Source organism: Aedes albopictus, chromosome 1, assembly GCF_035046485.1.
Source record: "Aedes albopictus strain Foshan chromosome 1, AalbF5, whole genome shotgun sequence".
In the NCBI taxonomy this organism is placed as follows: Eukaryota; Metazoa; Arthropoda; class Insecta; order Diptera; family Culicidae; genus Aedes; species Aedes albopictus.
Window position 1 is genome coordinate 150,177,534 of NC_085136.1, and position 21,291 is coordinate 150,198,824.

Sequence of the window (21,291 nt, forward strand, 5' to 3'; positions counted from 1 at the left end):
GCATCGCGCACGTCGGTGAGCGCAGGACAGCAAGAGAGAGTACAGTCCAACACACAGCTCACATCGCAGCGCTGTGCTACTTTGTACTGCCGAGAGCCTACAACTTGCAGCTCAGACAGCGCAGATGTGTAGCACATTCCTAGAAATGAGCGAAGCTCACACAGAAGAAGTTTGAGCTCTGCGACGTCTCGCGCAGCTCGTGTGGCAACTTACACATTTGCACTCTCACGCAAAGTTTTACGGCTGAGCGATGTGTGTTTGTGGCTGGTTCACATTCGCAGCAAAACAGCGTGGCGCACATTTTATTGAAAATGTGTACACCCAGCGAAGTAAACTATCGAAATTCATCAAAATACCTTATGAAATTTAGCCATAACTGTAAAGTATGGATGCCATAAGAATACCTTATGAAAATTGAACATGCTTATTATGACCTAATTACATAAGATAAACTCATGAAAAGAGCAAAAAAATCACAAAATGATGCAGACTGGAATCGATCTATGAACGTCGAGATCACTGAGCTCGTGCCAAACCCACGCGGCTATCGACGCTTGAGAATATCGTGTTGCTAAATGTGTATAATAGCCAAAGTGTGAGTCGATTCTGCGTCATAGACCGACCTTATGAAAATCGTTCTAGCCGTTATGAATTGTTTATAGGCCTAGTTAGACCTTATGATAATCTTAGGTTTATTTGCCTGAGTGTACGCAGAGCTGTTTATCAGTGTATCTATGCCATCTCTGCCTAGAGGTACTCTTGAAGAAATCCCTGTAAATAATGTTCTATGCCAAATATCTCCCAAAATCATACCAGAAACCGGCCAATCATCACACAGAAATCCGCTTCGAATCTCGCAATGAATTTGCAAAATATGTTGTGCAAGAATTTCAAAAAATATCAAAAAGAAAATAGTTCGGTCAACTAGGGTAATTCGCTAATTTTTTTTTTTTTTTTTATTTTTTTTTATTTTTTTTTTTTTTTAATCTGTATCAACGAGATTTTTAGCCCTAGGCTAGTTCATCTCGGGACCCACGCTTCACTTCCCTTCCGAAGGAAGAACTCACATTTTGTGAGTTTGTCGGGAGTGGGATTCGATCCCAGGTCCTCGGCGTGATAGTCAAGTGTTCTAACCATCACACCAGGTCCGCTCCACTAATTCGCTAATTGTTGAACACCACCCAAATGTTGAACAGTTTCTGAAAATTTTATTATAAATCTAACTTAAGTAATTTTTGCTCAACGTAAACGTATAATGTAGATGCGTATACATCTGTGTCACGATATTGCTCCAATTATGTTACAAAATTATACATATTTCACGTCAAAAATATTGATTGCAAATTTTGTACCGCGGATGATACGAAAACTGCACAATTCTTAAGATTTATTTTAAGAAATTTCTCTTACGAAATAAGCTTTGCTGGCAAATCGACCACAAATATCAAAGTCACACCATAGTTACAAGATCTGGAAGGATGTCCTTAACAGTTTAACATTGTTTAAAATCACATTTTCATTGTTATTTCATTTGTGAAAAATATTTTTCTTATCACACTATCCTTATGCATCTAGGATCCAATTGTTGAACACTTACATAACCTATGATGTTAGCATGGCCAAAAATTCCGCCAGAGTGAAAAATTATCGGATGTCGGGTCAAAGTCGGGTCAAATTTTATCAAATGTGGGACCACTGTTGGACCCACATCGGATAGCTGAAGGGTCTATGTTGGGTTTGGTAGCCAAAATAAAAACAGGTCAATGATAGGTTGATGTCGAGTTATACGTCATCAATTACGAACAAAGCTTGAACCGTTCAACAATTATCGAGAATCGTCCAACATTAGGATGAGCTATCTTAAGGAAGCGTTCAACATTTGGGTAACAGACTTCCCATACAAATGTTCTATTTTCTCTTAGAAAATGGAATTTAAGGAAATTTAAATTCAATGGGAAGTATAAAGAATGAGTGGATCTTGACGTTCACTGGATATTTTTCAACTAAAGTGGAATTATGCACGGAAAAATAAACAAAAACAAAAATGCCGGTACTAACCGTTCAACAATTGGCGAATTACCCTAGTCCACTTTTAAATCAGTCGAGACTTTGAAGACACAGACGATGTTTTGCTGAACAACAACGCACTCTAACCGATGATACTAACTAATATTCCTCTACCATTTTTGTAGCCCCCACCACGACCGGATATGATTGACCGGAAAGTGATCGATGGTCACGTCATTCCGAATCGTGTCATATTCACGGCACCAGCACCATTGGACGATCCCCTAGAAACACTCGCGTTTGAAGATAACCTCAAAGTGACCGTTACGTTCTTCAAACAAGGCGAGGGCAAGAACGCTAAAGGTTAGTATTTCAAACACTCCAAAATGTACTTAAATCTCCAATTAGATCACACATTGGTTCATCAACAATTCACTTAACATAAAAGTTATTGCATTTGTTGCTGCTAGGCATAACATGTCTGATTCGTTTAATTCTTATTTATGTCGCATTCACACTTCATATTTCAATTAAACGTCGTTCCTATCTATCCCACAGTCTATGTTCGCTCCAATACGGTGATCGGGGACTCCAAGCATGCGTCCGGTGCTGTCCTGGCTGAAATAGTCAAAGCGAACATTCCCGTTCGGAACGGAGTGGTGCACCTGATACATCGTCCTCTGATGGTCGTGGATACAACGGTGCTGCAGTTCCTGGAGGTAAGCAAAATCAGTTCCTAGGCATGTTAGTTTTTTGTATTGTTTAGCTCGCCTCATATCGTCGACACGCAACAATGTATATCGCAAAGAGTCGATTCTGGGCTCTTGCATATTATTCACATACTAGTCGGTTGTTGCAATACTAACGAGCAAGCACAAACGCTTGCTGCCACAGTAGCTCGAAGCAGCTTGCAAAATGTAGAACTAAACCGCGTCCTGGTAGAATGTGTGAACTATGTATCTGTACATCATCGCCGTTGACTTAAAATAGAGCACGTACTGAATGCTGTATGTACGCTTTGGCCATCGACACCGATAATACCATTAGATCCGATAAATGACGGTTCTGTTTTACTGTGTTCAAATAAAACACTACGGAGGATTTTCACTGCAGCTTTTCGCTACACAAATATGTTAAGGTAAATTGCCGCTTCCCGTCAGATTATTGAATTTTTGTATGAAATCAGTTACAACATCAGTCATGATAAAGGGGAAAGAAAATGAAAGCTTAGAAATAAGGTTTTATTCATAATCTGATTGAGCAGCGTACAAATTGCACCAACCAGTCTCAGTGTCGTGTGTATAACTTAGGCTCACATCAAATGCTATTCGTGCTTCACGCTATTGTTTATTGACATATTTGAAATTGAACCAAAAATATCCCTACATATGGAACTTAATGTTTTAATTAGCCGATTCCATCCCTTTGAAATGCTGTCCAGCATCCCTAATTTGTACTTATTCGTATAGAAACACCATCACACGAACAGATTGATTATATCTCTTTCAGACCCGGTATCTACATATAATATCTACCGCACAAGCCCATTTGGTAGACAGAGTGAATTTTCACTCGTACGGATGGGAAATCCTTGTCAAATTTTGTTAACGATGCGTTCGGATGAATGGAAATTCAACCAACCCTGGCTAAAGCATTGTCCAGTTAGAATCCGGACGCAAAGGATAATTTATTGTGACGCTCTCAATGATCGTAATCATATTTTTTTACAGCAGTCTGATCATAAACAAGTCTTCTATTGATGGTGAAAATTTCATCGATTTTCTTGCTACGAGTGAAAAGTTATTTCATCTTGCACAAACACGCTGAAAATTAAGCGTGGTCAGGTACGATAGTCACGAAAAATGTTAATGTCTCCATAACCATTATGTGTGATGTGCACAGATGTTGTTAACTATGCCATGAGGAAGTGCCCAAGGAAGATTGAAGTTTATGTTCATGGATAAATCTGCTTGGAATTCCAAGATTTGCCAGGAAGTTCGAGCTCTGGACATCGTTTTCTCACATCACGATTTTGACACCAAATGTGTACAAAGATGATAACCTCAAGAATCGCGTGGGAGCGGACCTGGTGTGGTGGTTAGAACACTTGACTATCACGCCGAGGACCTGGGATCGAATCCCACTCCCGACATACTCACAAAATGTGGGTTCTTCCTTCGGAAAGGAAGTAAAATGTGGGTCCCGAGATGAACTAGCTAGCCTAGGGCTAAAAATCTCGTTAATACAGATAAAAAAAAAAAAAAGAATCGCGTGCTGCTTTTCAAAAATGCACACAAGGGATCTGTAGAGGTTTGAACTAATTTGGTGAGCTATCATGACAGCCTGAAATGTGTAGTGGTGTCATCACTGTTGGATAGTGTTTATTAACGAAAAAACGCTCAAATTTCGCTTCTTTGGAATTCACTGAATAGCCCTTAATTTCGCAAGAAGAGAAATATTTGGCAAAGTTTCTTTGGAATCCTAATCAGATTGGTAGAGGGTCTCAAGACACTACAGAGATGACCTGATTGTTAAACAAATCCGCCGAAGGGGTTGATGTAAAAATTTACTACTATTGTGCAGATTTTTAAGGAAGTAATCACGGAAAAAATGAGAAAATGTATTAAAAATTAAATTAAATAATTGTCATGATATTTTTCCATGAAACTACAGTAAATTATCTTTGTTTTGAGGGCTTCACCTTTTCTGTTTGTTATTCCAACTCTGAGATATAAGTGATTATCTGCGTCCGGATTCTAACTGGACAATGCTTTAGAATCTGCGTCAACATAGTCGCATCGACACGGTTGCCCACACTCATGGTCACTGTATGTAGGTACCTATGTAAAATGACCTTATTTGTGGATTCGCATGCAACATATGCCAGTGACAGATGAAAGACGTTGTCAGTTGACGGCGGTTTCTTGCCGTAGCTGAGGTAGAAAGTGGTACTGGTCTGCCAACTTTGGATTTGGGTTTTGTGAATGGTCTGGCAGAAAAGGTCATCCCGACTAGAAAGTTCTAACAAAAATATAACATAATTATAACAAACCATGTTATTTATAACTCATTGTGATATAACCATGTTCAACATCCTTGGTGATTTTGAAATACTATAACTCAATTATAACACATTATGTTATAAATGTTGTTTGACAACTCATTGTAATATAATTTAGTTTTGATTCTTCGACATTTGGACAATACCGTATGCGTGATAATGTTTGCACCATCGTTAAATAAAATTCCAGTTTTACTTGTGAAGACAATGTATTGGTTTTATTTGCAGGCATTTAAGCTATAACTCATATCATAGTAGGCTGTGAATAAAAAGTGTTGATTTTCTTAGTTTAACACTTGCATAATGACTAAGTGGCAACCTAGCTCGTGATTTGTCCACGCGCAAATGTCGAAAAGTATCCGTGGTAGTGTCAAAGTCAAGATTAATAATTTTTGAATTTATTTTTTTATTTTGACATTGCCTCATGGTGTAGACATTGACACACAAACAAAAGTTATAATAACTATTGATTCTGGAATTTGGTACGGATCGATAGTTTTTCGGAAATCGAAAAAAACGGAGGTTGCGTTCGGGCAAATTCAAGACTTTCTTATATGGCGCTACTCGTAGCTCCTGGATGCCATTGGTAATAATGTAATTTTTTTTTCTATGGTCGAAGGATCATAAAAGCCACCGTAATTTTCTTTTTCGATATGCCATGCCGTTAAGTCGCTGATTTCGCGTTTCTATGCCATTTTTCTCATTGAGCGCATATAATTCACCCAAATCTTATTTTTGGTGGCAGCGATAGCTTTCTTAATCCATGTTAACCTTGAACGACCAGTGGACACCTTCGGGAATAGTTGCCCTTGCTTTTTTTCGGTATAAGACTGTTTTACGGTTCTCCTGAACACTCCTGAAATGTCTTTTTCAACATTTGCGCGTGGACAAGTTTCGACTACCGCTGCTACCCCTTCATGGTGCATATTTTAAACTTAAGAAATCGGATTTTTTTACCCGCAGCCTACTGTGAGATGAGTTAGAGCTTACGTGCATGCAATAAAAACCAAGACATTGTGTGTACAGGTGATATGGGTACCTTATTTGTACGATGGTGCAAACATTATCACGCATACGGTAATGTTACAAAATTGTATCACATTTTGATAGAAACTAAAAATCCTGAAGCTAATATTCATATCACATTCTGTTATAATTTTGATCTGATTATAACAAAATAGGTTATTATCTTGATAAGACCAATGTGGTTTTAGTTACAATTTTAGTTATTTTAACATCATCCTGCATCTAGTTTATAACACAATAAGTTATAGAAAAATATTATAACATCATAACACAATATGATATAATCTTGATATAATTTTCTAGTCGGGATGATGTAAATTATATACATACTTACGTACAAGCTTGACGAGCTAACATTGGCAGATAATCGACCACTTTGGTTGCTTGCAAGTATTGATTTTCTTCCGGAATATTTGTACATTGTCCTTAAAGATCTAGGGGGCAGAAAATTTTTCATATTAATTCCATACCTCAGTGATATTCTAGTTTTATTGATGCCTGATAGTATTATTTTGATGCCTAAAATAAAGCTTTGAGACTGACTTAAAACCGTGATAAAACCTAAAATGCTAATTGGGACGAAATAATGATTATTGTTTATTATTATTTTCAAGGGCAGCTTTTGCACTTTCAACACAAAATAGATAGTTTGCTTTACAATGTTACGAAAATATGAACAATGAAACATTTTGCTGAGGACTTTAAAAACCTTTTATATTTGCAACCAATTCGATCCATGTTGGCGATCCATGTTGGCCTGAGTCAGCGCAAACATACGCGTACACATGTCCAGTTTGTAAAAGTGGATAGAAAACGTAGGAGTGTTCCCTGTGACTGGATCACTGGGTCAGATTCTTATGAAAAAGAAGTTTTCGCGCAACACAGCGAGTTTTCTGACCAGATTCGCTATCAAATTCACTTTATTTACATTAGATATTATCTGATCTTACACATTTACCATCGAACATACCCCCCGGAGAAACCTGCTTCATATTTTTTTTTATCTGTAATAACGAAATATTTAACCCTAGGCTAGTTTATCTCGGAGCTCACGCTTTATTTCCCTTCAAATGAAAGAACTCTCATATTGTAAATTTATCAGGAGTGGGATTCGATCTCAGGCCCTCGGCATGAAAGGCATGTGCTCTAACCATCACACCAGGTTCGCTCCTACGTCATAATGTATTCTAAGGTTTGAATTCGTAATCCTTTTTTTGCAGCCTTAATAATTGACTATGGTATGGTGTTTTAAAAGAAGTTGTTTTTTATATACTAAACTGTTCATTCTAGAATTTTTATCTATGGGATTATTTAACATAGAAATAAAATAGAAATTCACAATTTTTCATAAATGAAAATAAACTATTTGTATCTAGCCCCTGAAATAGATTTTTCATTACAACTTTTTCTATGGATTTTTGGGATTTCGCGTATGTTCTACAAAGTTGTTCTTTGCGATTCAATACACCTCCTTCTGCTTCTCCTTAAAAAAAACGCTCACAAAGCCTGCTTTTAAAAAAAACATTTTCTCGGGTGGTTCTAGAAGAAATTCTTGGTGAAATCCCAAAAAGAGTTTTGAAGAACCACCTGGAGAGATCCCAGGACTTCTTCAAACAAATATTTTTGGAATTCCTCATGCAGTAAGTTTTTCCTAAAGAATTGTTTTGGAAATCCACTTGAAATTCACTTGAATTTCCTATAGGAAAACTTTCTGGGATTGCTCCAGGAATGCAGCTAGGATTTAAACAGAAAATCAACCAGGAAGTCTTGCAGGGATTTCTCAAGTGATTCCTGCTCGAAATTTTCAAGAAATTCTAGAAGGACTCCCAAGAGAAATAACAGGAGAAAATCCAGATGGTTGAATGCTTGAAAAACCCCGGCAAGAAATCCTGAATAAATCCTAGTAGTAATTCCCGAAGGAATATTAGCAAGGTTTCCTACTGACTGAAATTCCATAAGAGACTCCTGAAGGTATCATTGAAGAACCTTCTAGAGCCATCCCAGCAAGAATTTCTAGAGAAATGCCTGAAGGGATTCTTCAAAAATTTCTACAAAAATTCCTGAAGAAATTCCCTCGCGAATTCTGCCAAGAATTCTTCCTGGGATTCTGTGATTTTTCGAAGGGTTCCTCCATAAATTCCAGGATTCCCCCTAAATGCCCGCCGGGATTCCTCCTATGGTGCCTCCAGCGGTTTTTAAAGAATTCTTTAAGAAATTCTTCCTGTGGTCAAAGATTTGTTCAGGGATTCCTCAGGGAATTCCACTGTAATTACCTCTAGAAATTCTTGCTGGAATTTTTGAGAAAATCTTTAAGAGATTCCTCCACCAGTTTCTGCTGTAATATCTCCATGGGTTTCACCAGAAAATTCACCCAGAGATTTTTCCAAGGATTCTTCTAAGAATTCATCTTAGTTTTTTGAAAATACTCTTCATTTTTTCAGGAACTAATGCTTATCTACACATTTCTGGTGATTTTTCGTTTGCGTTTCCCTGGAATTCCTGAAGGACTTTCAAGAACAATTATTGGAAATATTCAAGGTAAAAATGCTTGAGAAAACTCAGCAAGAATTCCTGGAAAAATCTAGTCGAATTTCCTGAAAGAATGCTGAGTTTATTTCAAGAGGTATTCCTAAAGGATTTTTTTAGCAAATCTTTGAAGAAATAATAAGTACAATTTCTGCAAACACATCAAGAGGTCGTACAGGAGTACCTGATGGAATACTTCCAAAAAATAACTATCCCACCACGGATTGGGGGGTTTTTTGTGAACCGACCGACTTGGCACTGGTCGACGTTGTGCCTGAAGCGCGCTACTGATGATCAGTTCAGATACTCTTCCTGCGGTGGAAGAACATCTACCGTTTGCTCACCGTCGATAATTGCTTCTGCGTACTTCTCCCAGTCAATGTGCTTGGTGAGATCGTAGGCGATGTCGATAGATGGAGGTTGATGTGATCCATTGGAAATAGAAACAACGATCGGCAGGTGATCACTATCATGGGATAACCCTCCATGTGCACTCCAGCGATAGTGAGCTCAAACAGATTGAGAGGTCTAATTGGCTGTCTCTAGGGCTTCCATCTTTAGCTGGAGGTGACACTCGCGTTACTTCTCCGGTATTTAAAATTGTCATGTTAAAATCGTCGCAGAGGTCATATATCAACGTTGAACGGCTGTCATCGTACAGTTCCCCCCAGCCTATACCATGGGAGTTGAAATCTCCCGTGAGCAGTCGTGGTCCAGGCATATGTGAGCAGATGTGGGCGAGATCCCTGCGAGATATTGCAGTTCTCGGAGAAAGATATATGGAGGCAACACTGAGGCTTTTACCTCGGATAGTCACCTCACATGCGACAGCTTCAATGCCTGATATCGGAGGAAAATCGACTCTTTAAAATGAGTGCTGCTTTTTGATCCCTAAAAGCACCCCTCCGTAAGAGTCAGACCGATCAAGGCGAATGATGTTGAAATCGGAAAAAGGTAAGGCTTCATCGGGTGTCAGTCATGTTTCGAATAACGCAAAAACATCGCATTGGAAATAAACTGAAAATTTTAAAGCGTCTAATTTCGGCATAATACTACGACAATTCCAGTGTAGTATAGAAAATCACATCTTCGACCTCGGTGGCTAAATTATCCATCAAAAGATATGATTGTCACAAGGAGGGGCATTTTAGAAGCCATCTGCTTCAAAAGCGGGCTCTCACGAGGAAGAAGCCCTTTAACAATGTTCTTCACTAATTCGGAAGCATTGGAGAAGTTCAGAATGATGTCTACGATTCCAGAAAGTGTAATCATCGGAGCACCAAGGGGTTGCTCATGGTTCCCCGAATGCTGTCTTCCTGGCGGAGGAGTCGAAAAAATTGGGGGATTTTGGATGTTCCTGGGAGCGAAGGAAAGTCTCGTTCGTTCTGGAGTTTGAACCCAGGAGGTGAACGTTTAGTGATTTTCTTAACACTCCTAGAATTGGTCATGGTGGGTTGGAGGTCACTGCTAGGTAGATTTCGAGGTTTTTTGGTGGGTCTCTGGAGCCTCATCCGCTTCCTCGTTTCACCCTTAAAAACAAAGGGAACCGACTAAGCTTCTTAGTCAAAGCCATGATCATCGAGAGGCAAAGACGAGTAGATGTTGTTGATGGTTGCTGCCACAGTAAACACACTTGAGCGGCATTTTACACGCACCGTCCACATGTCTCTCCCCGCATGTTGCGCAGCAAGGTTTATTGCTGCAGAACTGGGTGGTGTGGCCCAGCTGCTTGCAATTGATGCAATTCATTACCTTCGGTACGTACAGCCTTACAGGTAGCCGAAGTTTGCCAATCGCCAGCAGATCTGGTAATGCTGATCCGGAGAAGGTCACACAAAATTCATCAGATGGTGTGTAAACCTTCTTCTCGCCCTCCTGAGAGAGCGAATGCAGTTGCCGGTATTCCAGTATCTGGACAGGAGGTAGAGAAGGGTTATGGAAACGATCACAGCCTTGCATGATCGTTTCGCAGATCATAGATCCTTCGGCGACCTTCCCCGAAATCTCTATCTGGTGGGTTGGAAGGTACACGTGATACTCAAGCGTAAATAACTCACAGGCCACAATCTCATTAGCCTGTTTTCGGTCGCCTACTGTCACCCGACGCTAAGCTGTACCAACCATGTCAATAGAGACAACGGAAGAATTTCGCTTAGTCAGATCCTTGCTGATTTGAACAGTGTTCAAACGTTTGCCTTTGGGTCGGAAGAAAACAACATGTGGCCCGCCAAAGTCGGGAGGGTAGGACTTGAGGCGGGGGGACGTCGAAACAGATTTACTGTTGGTGTCCATTGGAGAAGCATCAGGATTAAGGGAGACAAAGGGGTTAGCATTTATATCGCCTTGTTGGCTCGAGCAATCCGATGCCAATAACAAAGCTTCGTTGATTTGGTACGACGTACCCCCTCCATCATCATCGTCGCCCATTGAGGCAGCAAACTACCACCACGGGACACTAAAAAATCTTAAACTAATACCCCGGACAGACATGTGATACGAGTGTGATTCCTGTACAACGGTACGCAGTGTCAAGAAAATTCTAACAAGACTGACTTGAACTGAGATAATTTTCAGTATGGCACTCATTTCAAGCGCAATTGTACAGTGATTCTTGTATCACATGTGTGTCATAAATATAACACTTATCACGGGGGCGAAATAATCAAAACACAAAATTAAATCTACAGGAAAAGTGAGAAAAAATACTGCTAATATACCAAATGAAATCTAATCAAAGAGTCAGTGGAGAGGATGGAACAACGAGGGGTAACTTTAAGTGCTTAGCTTTGTGCTCTGTTTTACCACAGGCACCACGACGAAGGTCCAAGCGATGAGATCGCCCGCACTGGGAGGAGGCGAGCGGATGATGAGTGCCCGTCTATGGTGTGCGGCAGTTGAACGCTCTCTGATATTTTCTCGGTGTGCTGCTGCTGTCAACGACGCGACGATGAGCTTGGGTACTCACTGGAAGAACCCGATCACGGCCGCGCGAGCGGCGCGGTATGCGGGGGGTGCTGCACTGCTGTGCTCGATAGTCGGGCAATGCGCCACGTGATACAATGAAAACTTGAATTTTCTCAAACAAAACAAACTTTTGCGGCAAAAATTGTGGCCTAGCCAACCGCACGCGTCCTACTAGGTATAATCACTTAATAACTTGATCACTCGGAAACACTAGCACTTTGGAAAATAGCCACTGAACTGGAAAGTATCGGGAGACAAACCGGACGAACGAAAAGTTGTGACTGTCTCGCACGATCGATCGCCAAAGATCTTGCATGGCAGATAGCATCGCCTTACGGAGTTTCAGCAAGCCTTGATTGAGTCCTGGGCTGATATTATTCTTCGTGGTTAACACTCTCAGCTGTTGTGCAGCCACTTCCATCGCAGAAAGTCCTTCGTGATTTTGATTGTTGGCCCTTGCCAACAACACTCCATCTATTACCTTTTCAGGCAAGCCAGTCACGATTATAATGGACCTTCCTAAGGTTTGCACTACGCGCACGGCTAACTCCTCTAATACCCACCCTCCTAAGCGACAACCTAGCAAACCCACTCCTTGAGAAGGGGATACTCTCTCAACTACCTACGCTGAATTTGTGGCTTAATTCTAAAAAAATAAATACTTACGTTAGAAGTACGTCACAGCGACTTCTGCGTAACCAAAACCAGTGCCGCCGTGACTTTTCTGTGACAAGCGTGTTACTTGGGGTGGTTCCACCACTTCACCGTCATCAACTCTGGCCAAACATTTCTATAGGTCCTGAGTGCATATGAGAGGCTCTCTTTAAGTCTCCTCTCCTTCGATTATAATGTGCTTGTGTAACGAATTTTGATTTACTGCTTGCGTCAGAAGGTAGATAGACCAATCCTTTTCCGATCTACACATAACAAAGTGTAAAAATGTTCACTGTGACACCGTAATAACTTAAAAAAAATCGGAACAAAGAGAGCCTCTCTTTTGCAGATTGGATCTTTAGACATGTTTGTCTTCAACAGTGTTTACACTGATGCTGTTTCACGGTAATTTCTCATTATTGTTATATACCGTTCAATAAGTCTTCAAAGTGTTTCTTTCACCTAGCTATCACCACTGCTTTTTTTTCCTGTCAGCAAGTTCATTTCCCAGTCAGCTCACATGGGGGACACTATTGCAATCTTGTGCACTATTGACAGTGACATAAAACCTCCGCATATCGTTAAGATTCCTGCGTTTCTGCTGTTTGCCATAGCACTATCCTGTTGCTACCTTTTTTGCTTCAAATAACGTCGAATAATTTCTAGGCTGTTGTTTCAGAATTTCAGCAAACTGTCTTACCTGAACCGAAGCAGCAAAAGATAATTATTGAAATTATCACATGAGCATGAATAACCACTAGAACAATTTGGGCATTCAGTGAGCATAACGAATTTCCTTGACAAAATAATCACCTGTCAGACCAAGAAAATCAACTATTCAGGTGCAGTTATACATTTCCACACATTCACTACCGAATTCCGACCCGTCACCATCTTTCGTTACCTTCACATCTCATAAGTTAAAGAAAGCTAAAGAAAGGCACCTGAATTATACAGAGGTTCGTTGTTTTTCCCCAACGCGAGAGATCCAAATCGACGACGAAACAGCAACCCAGGGCACAAGATTTCCTCACATCATCGTCGTCGTCGTCGTAAACTTTGCCGTGGTGGTAAAACACAAATATTTATGAGGTGTGCTGTCAGGAAAACACATCAGCAAGCACCATCATCAACCGAGTGAGAAATCTGTGGTTGTGTCAGACTGGAAGTTTCCTAACCGACGCGACCGAGCTTTTGGGCTTGCTTTCCAAAAATAGAAAAATAATCAACACTTGCTATGTTGGAAGCCTTAAACCTGGTTGGAATTCGATTGAATTTCTAATACTCTTTTCTAATTTGATGCATTTTAATCCATGCTCTGAATTTAAACTTCAGTTGAAATTTAAACTTGAGGTCGTTTTAACTCCGAAGAAAAATGCTAAATATTGAAGTGCATTAATACCTTACACACTAAATATGCCTATCAGCCCAAAGCAGCTATCTCATTGGTGCCTCCTTGAGCGAGTGCAGTTGATCTAGTGATACTGAAGCAACATCTACGGGCGATCAATAAAGTTCAAGCTCAACCTTTTGTTTGGAGGAGGAACCAATGAGATAGCTGCTTGCGACTAAAAGGCATCCTCAGTGTGTAAGTGTTAAAGCTCTCAAATTGTTAGCGTGAATGACGCGTGCTACATCAGGTTGCAGGTCAACGATGAGTATGGGGAGGAAATGATGATTGCAATCGCTTGCCAACGGAAGGCCCTATATATGATTGGTTCTGCACCATTTCATGTGGATGTCAGAGTGTTTGTGGGAAACTGATGTATGAAAGAGGGCTCACGTTGGTGCGTGGATTCCAGGCGAAAGGTGTTGAATATTGTGTAGATGATGCGGCACAGTTCGCTGATTGCATAACAAGTTGTAGGCGTGGAACGGAATCGACGGAACGAATGATTCGACGAAGAGTGCAGAACGGAGGAGAAGAACGCAGCGAGAGCGGTAATGCTCCAGCAAGGGACTCGACAGAACGCGGAACGTTACAAACAGAAGCGGAAACAGCAGACCCGCCTCTTTCGAGAGAAAAAGCGCCGCCTGGAAGAAGCGGAGTGTGAAGAAATGGAACTGCTGTGCCGTTCCCAAGAATTCCGTGTTTCTCTATCAGAAGCGTAACGCATCCCGCAACGGCTTCGTGTTGCGAGCCGAAATATGCAGGGATAAATACGGAGGCCTCTTGACGGACGGACGTGAGGTGATCGAAAGGTGGAAGCAGCACTTCGATCAGCACCTGAACGGCGTGGAGAACGTAGGCACGGGAGCCCACGGCAACGGAAGAAACGATGACGCCAGTACAGCGGAGGACGGAAATAACCTAACTCCCACGCTGAGAGAAGTTAAGAATGCCATTCACCAGCTCAAAACCAACAAAGCAGCTGGTAAAGATGGTATCGCAGCTGAACTCATCAAGATGGGCCCAGAAAAGTTGTTCACCTGTCTACATCGGCTGATAGTCATGAACTGGGAAACCGAACAGTAACCAGAGGAGTGGAAGAAAGGGATAATCTGCCACATTCACAAGAAAGGCGACCATTTGGAATGTGAGAACTTCAGGGCGATCATTATTTTGAATGCTGCCTACAAAGTGCTATCCCAGATCATCTTCCGTCGTCTGTCACCTAAAACGAATGAGTTCGTGGGAAGTTATCAAACCGGTTTCAACGACGGCCGGTCAACAACGGACCAGATCTTTGCCGTACGGCAAATCCTCCAGAAATGCCGTGAATTACAAGTCCTAACGAATCACCTGTTCATCGACTTCAAAGCGGCATACGACAGTATCGACCACGCAGAGCTATGGAGAATCATGGACGAAAATGACTTTCCTGGGAAGCTGACTAGACTGATTAAAGCAACGATGGACGGTGTTCAAAACTGCGTAAGGGTTTCGGGTGAACTATCCAGTTCATTCGAATCTCAACGGGTACTGCGACAAGGTGATGGACTCTCATGCCTACTCTTCAACATCGCTCTGGAAGGTGTGATGTGACGATCCGGGGAGCGATTTTCACAAAATCCGGACAATTTGTGTGCTTTGCGGACGACATGGACATTATTGCCAGAACATTTGGAACGGTGGCAGAGCTCTTCACCCGCCTGAAACGCGAAGCTGCAAAGGTCAGACTGGTGGTGAATGCCTCAAAAACAAAGTACATGCTGGTAGGCGGAACCGAACACGACCGGATCCGTCTGGGTAGTAATGTTACGATAGACGGGGATACTTTCGAGGTGGTGGAGGAATTCGTCTACCTCGGATCCTTACTGACGGCTGACAACAACGTGAAATTCACCCACGCACCAAATGTACCATGTACAAAACGCTAATAAGACCGGTGGTCCTCAACGGACACTAGACATGGATCATGCAAGCACTTGGAGTTTTCGAGCGACGCGTGCTAAGGACGATCTTTGGCGGTGTGCGGGAGAACGGTGTGGCGGAGAAGGATGAACCACGAGCTCGCTGCACTTTACGGCGAACCTAGCATCGAGAAGGTGCTGGAAGGGTACGGTGGGCAGGGCATGTTGCAAGAATGCCGGAGCTGCAAAGCTGGTGTTTGCAACTGATCCGGTTGGCACAAGAAGGCGTGGAGCGCAGAGAGCACGATAGGCGGACCAGGTGGAGCGTGACCTGGCGAGCATTGGGCGCGATGCGACCGAGGATGGAGAGCGGCAGCCACAAACCGCGTATTGTGGCGTACTATTGTTGATTATGTCTTGTCTTAATGATGTTGAACAAATAAATGTAATGTATGCGTGGTATGATAGATCAACACTGTGGTGTGAAATTAGAAGGAAGGAAGGAATGAAAGCCTTTTCAAACCGTTCCTGGTTCTAATGTTTTAGCGATGACTATGAAAAGACATGAGGTGTACATGCAGAAACAAAGAACGTAGATAGAAAGGTACAACGTATGAGGGAAGGGACGGGCAAAGGATTGAATCCAGGACCTTCTATTTGGAATCATAAACGGTAGTCACTAGACCGCCAAGCCCGTCCTGAAAGAACGACTCCAAACAAATCACCGTTAGGTGCCGGCCAGAGTGGACGCGTCACGCGGCGCGGCGCGGTGCAATGCGGCATTTGACAGGTCGCGCGTCGACGCGCGGCAGAACTCCGTTCATTGGAATACAAGGAAAACAGTCATAACATGCCAGAGTGCGCGCGGAACGATGCGAAGCGGAAAGCGTTTAGCCGCGCGACGCATGACAAAACAGTGCATGCACTGTTTTTGATGCGGAAGTCACGCGGTTCGCGCGGAAAATTTTGTATTTTTGTGTGGATTTCGTCCGTTTTTACCAAACCATGACGTTAATTTTACGAAATTGTTTTTCAAATGTATTCAAATGTGAATATAAAAAATATTAACATGAATAATACCACATGTTTATTATACGATGGCGTCTCGTAACCTCACTTTTCACCTATTATGCGAAACAAAATCAGTAATTTCTTCAAATTTATGACTAAAGACATAACGGAAATAATCGAAATCTCTGTCATTCTACACCCATTACAAGCAGAGCTTTCACATTAGCCCTACCCATGTTTCATGCACAAAAAGGGTTGATACCCTCTCGTTTATTTTACTATCTCAAAGTATTCTACTAGGGTGTAAGCTTAAAAAATAGTTTCAAAATAAAAATACACTATTTTTGAGTTAACAAACTTGTTCCATTACCTTGCTGTTTAAAAATAAACCAAGGGGCGCCATTTTTTACGTATACAACCCTGTGGTAACTCTGACTACAAGCTCACTTGTTCATAAAATTTCAAAATTTGTACCTGTAGGACGGGTAGATTTGAGGTTAGGGAATCACCATTGTCCCAAATGTATATCTCTTCTGAATCATCTGAAGTAAATAGCATTTGAGGGTAAATTTAGATAAATGATTTATTTTTAATTTTAGGTTGTGCACAATAATCACATATCTCTTGGAAATTTTTCATCAGATAACATGTACTCATGTGCAAAGGTAACGGAAATTATTAAAACTTTTCAGTTTGCTTTACGAACAGACGCGTTGCACCGCGTTCACTGTGGCTATCAAGCCGCGTTGGAAGCCGCGTCAAAAACGCGCCGCACCGCGTCGCGTCGCGTGACGCGTCCACTCTGGCCGCAGCCTTAAGGTCAAAAAATCAATTTCAATTCCTACACCTCGTCTGACCATCTGTTGACATGGCTTTTCGTCTTTGCTGTCAGAGAAAAAAAACCTTTGATCGCTTTTCAAAGTTCATGCTATCGACCGCAGGCTATCGGTTAAGTGAGGGAAGAAAATCTCCACAAAACCGATAACTAAGCTTTGGAAGCAGGACGACAGAGAGCAATAATTTTATTTACTTGCCGGAAACCCGTTCTTCCTATCGGTAGTCTTTATTGATTTGACCGTCTCTTTTGCGGTTTCTCAGAAAAAAAGACACAGGTGAGACTAAGCTATGACAGTGCAAAGGCAAATGATAGATATTGCGGAACGGCTCACCCTCCTCGTGTATTAGGATCATTTTTGATCCAAATGCACGTCAGCGTGCATTTTCATTTGGATAAGCATCAGGAAGGTCAAGGAGTTAAGTAAGAATACTTATGAATATTATGGCCGGATGTGCTTCAGTTGGGAGATAATATCTAGCAGCCGAAATATTACACCCAATAAAAGCTTTTAAAAAACACGTGAACTTGTTGAATAAAAAGTTCCCATCACGCTAACGTCAAGCAAATTTATCACCACCTTATTCGCACTTACAGTCGTATAGCGAATAAAGTGATTTCCTCAAGCTTATGCAAAGCCCAGCATAGAAAAAAACTGCAGTCGATTTCCTTGCCTCCGGTGCTGCAACTAACCTAATTTGGACAGCTGTGACAAAACGATCCGACGTGAGCTTTCTGGAGCTGGTCAAAACTTTCAAATCTACTGCCTAGGCAGGCCAGTCGACTGCTTCGGTGCCGATGATAGAACTTTTTCAATTATTTCATGGTTCTTTCGGGGTATTTCTGTGGCATATTTCTGCTATCCTTAGTTGGATAAATCGTTTAAAAAATCCCTTGCAACCTTTAAGAGAAACAACACCATCACACAATGATTATTTCGCTTAATAGAGGAGCGTAAAAAAGAATAACACAGAAAGGCAGAACTTTCTCCACAAAAAAAATCTTAAATAGCCTTCTTCAATGCAATGGGCAGAGAAAAAAACTCGTAGAAACCAGCTCACACTCAAACCACATCCTTTTTTTTGCTGTCACCACATCATCAATTGCATTCTAGAAGTGCAAGATGCTTGCTTCGACACGATTGAAAGTTTATTTTTTTTGCTGGGAATGTTTTCCTGAAGAATTTCGTGCGGCAGATCGTTGTCATTGATAGATACAATTGGCTTCACCTCGCCACACATGTGTGGGCTATTGCGGATATCTTCATGGGTCGATCCATGTCTGTCAGTAGTGTTAGCAGCAACAAAAAAAAGCTTTTTACACATGAAAGGGGAATTCACAGCAATTACCTTCGTTACACGATTGACTCTTGTTGTAGAATGCAACTCAGAATGACATGAACCCCTGAAGTAACAATAAAAAGTTAAAACCTTGGTTAGCATCGTTTTCTGAAGTTTAATAAGATATGTAGGTATTCGACTTGCAAGGAATCAATTAAGTACTCTAAAAGACCTTTATCTGCTTCTGTAGGCTTTACGAAGTCATAAGCATTTTTGTGTTTAAAAAGCGGATAGGACCTTTTCAAATGCTACGCCAGCATTACAGGTTGCATATCTACAATAACTTAGTTGTTTCTCATTCGATTTTGATTTCTTTATTCTTCGGGGTTGATCTTCATATTATACCCCTTTCGTGACGAACCAGCACAATTGTGTTGTTGAGCAGAAACAGTTTTGCATATTTTTTCATCTGTTTAGACTTGGTCTTATGTGATACTAATAATAATAATTCACCCATTACTTATACTTGTATGTGTGCAAACAAACTTTTGTTTACGTTGCCTGTGAGATTTATCACAACAAGGTAAACCAAAAGTGGACAAAAACCGTAAAACATGAAAAAGTTTTGTCTGTCGCATATTTTTTATTTCCGATTTATCTTGGTTGTCATAGTTAGAAATGGAAAGATAAAGAGTAAATCCTTCTGTTGCTTGCGCAACGAGAAATACGACGATCCGAACTTTTAAACTGGTTTATTGATTCCAACGATTAAAGTTTTCTGTAATATACAATAATTTAAACCTCTTGAATTCAGTGAAACAGTAGTCAACTTACGTTTTGTAATTTCTCTAGTTTCTAACCCGGAAAGTGTCTTAGAATAATCGCTTTTATGGAATATCTAGATTATCAAATTCACGCAAATTAGTCAAATACATTGAGTATAAATACTATTACAAATTACCGTATCAAATCATTACGAGTCCAGATATTGATTCGATACATATAGCTATTGTGAATTCGATCTAGGTGTATAGAACTGCAAAACAATTCGATTTAGTCTCACATTGTATAGCACATAGGTTATCAAATTTTACCTTAGTAAGTAAATAGAATAACAAATTTAGAATTAAGCATAGTACACGGTGTGTTTATAGAGCAACTTTAAAACAAAAAAATAAGTAAGTCTGAAATTTTGCCCAGTGATACTTTGGGCCATTCCCTTCAATTTGCTGGGTCGGTTGAAAACATCCATCGGGGGGTCTAGAACAAAAATTTTTTTTGAAGGTTTTTCATGCAAAAACTGTTAAAAGCGCATATTGTAAATTATTGCATCTCCTACAAATAGTCACAACTTTTTTGTCTTTGAAGATAGAACCATACAATTTTTAGGCGTTTAGAAGTAGTATGCGTAGATGACTGTGTGAAAATTTCATTGAAATATGTTGAATGGTTTTCAAGTAATAGCAAAACTATCAAACGCATTCTAAAATACTAAGCTTAGTAGCAAACGATCAACAAAATATCTACATTTTTTTATACAATAATACATGAAACATATTTTATTCTAAACACCTTGAGTCATTATGATGGAAGTACTGTGAAAACTTGTTTTTTAAATGATGAACAGATACATAGTCAAATACATGAAAGGAAAACACACATTATGTAGCTTTTTACTAAAGTATTAATTATTTATTTCAAGAACGAGGTTTTGCGTATACATGTTCACAAGTACAAGTAGTATGCCTCTATTACGGATCCTATAATAAACACAATTATCATGATTGCTGAGCATGTCGGCCTTCCCTAAAGAAAATATTTGAATGTTATTTGGTAAGCCAAGAAAAGCACTCGAGGATTGGGAAACGTCTCTGTTTCGAAGAAAAAGTAAAGAAACTAAATTATTTTGGAATTAATGTTTACAAGCTCAAAATTAAATAATATTTCACCTTAGTCAATGAATAAAAACAAGTTAACTCCGTTAAAGACCTCATAATAACATTGAAGTTGTGGGTATGAGTCCACATTAAACCAAGACAGGACACAATAACGAGAACTGAATTCAAAACAGAATTCAGTTGGGCAATATTCGATCAAGGGCAACTTCACGGTACTAAACATAGTTTCCGGATTATTCCACGATATTTGACATAGCTGTTGGACCTAAACTTAGGTTTGTCTTTAAATTTCATAGCAATATGATGCTTATTACTTATGCCACCATTTATTAACAAATAACTGATAATAAGTTCTGAAAGAAGAGTTAAAAGAACGGAGTACTTATTGAAAATGTTTCTACATTAGGCATGAAAATTAGGCTGTTCAGCATAAAGCCAAGGAAAAACAATTTGATAACAATGGTTTAAATAGTCTTATCGATTTGCATATGATGTCTCAAAAATATTTTCTGTGGTTTCCTCCAAGCATGAGGAAGAGTGATTGATCATTGTTAGGGCGTCGTTGACTAGTAGAATATTTTCAACATAAATCTATATCTTTCGAAAAAAAAAACAAACAGTTTTTTTGTAATCCAAATTATTGCGCCACGCTCTCCTAAAGCCTTTCGCTTGCAATCTGATACTTAGATAAGACCTAAATCATTTAAAAAAAATGGAAAAAATGAACATGTATAC

The 21,291-nt window shown here is 40.3% G+C and overlaps 1 protein-coding gene across 5 annotated transcripts in view; it reads left to right on the top strand.

Annotated features, from left to right (window-relative positions):
* The window catches only part of LOC109425028 (fasciclin-1), a 622,197-nt gene that overhangs the window by 521,287 nt on the left and 79,619 nt on the right, over positions 1–21,291 (top strand). For all 5 annotated transcript variants that reach the window (XM_029861778.2, XM_062845587.1, XM_029861781.2 and 2 more), the window contains 2 exons: positions 2,193–2,370; positions 2,566–2,726. In XM_029861778.2, the coding sequence (XP_029717638.2) occupies positions 2,193–2,370; positions 2,566–2,726 (339 nt within the window). The remainder of the gene's footprint in view (positions 1–2,192; positions 2,371–2,565; positions 2,727–21,291) is intronic.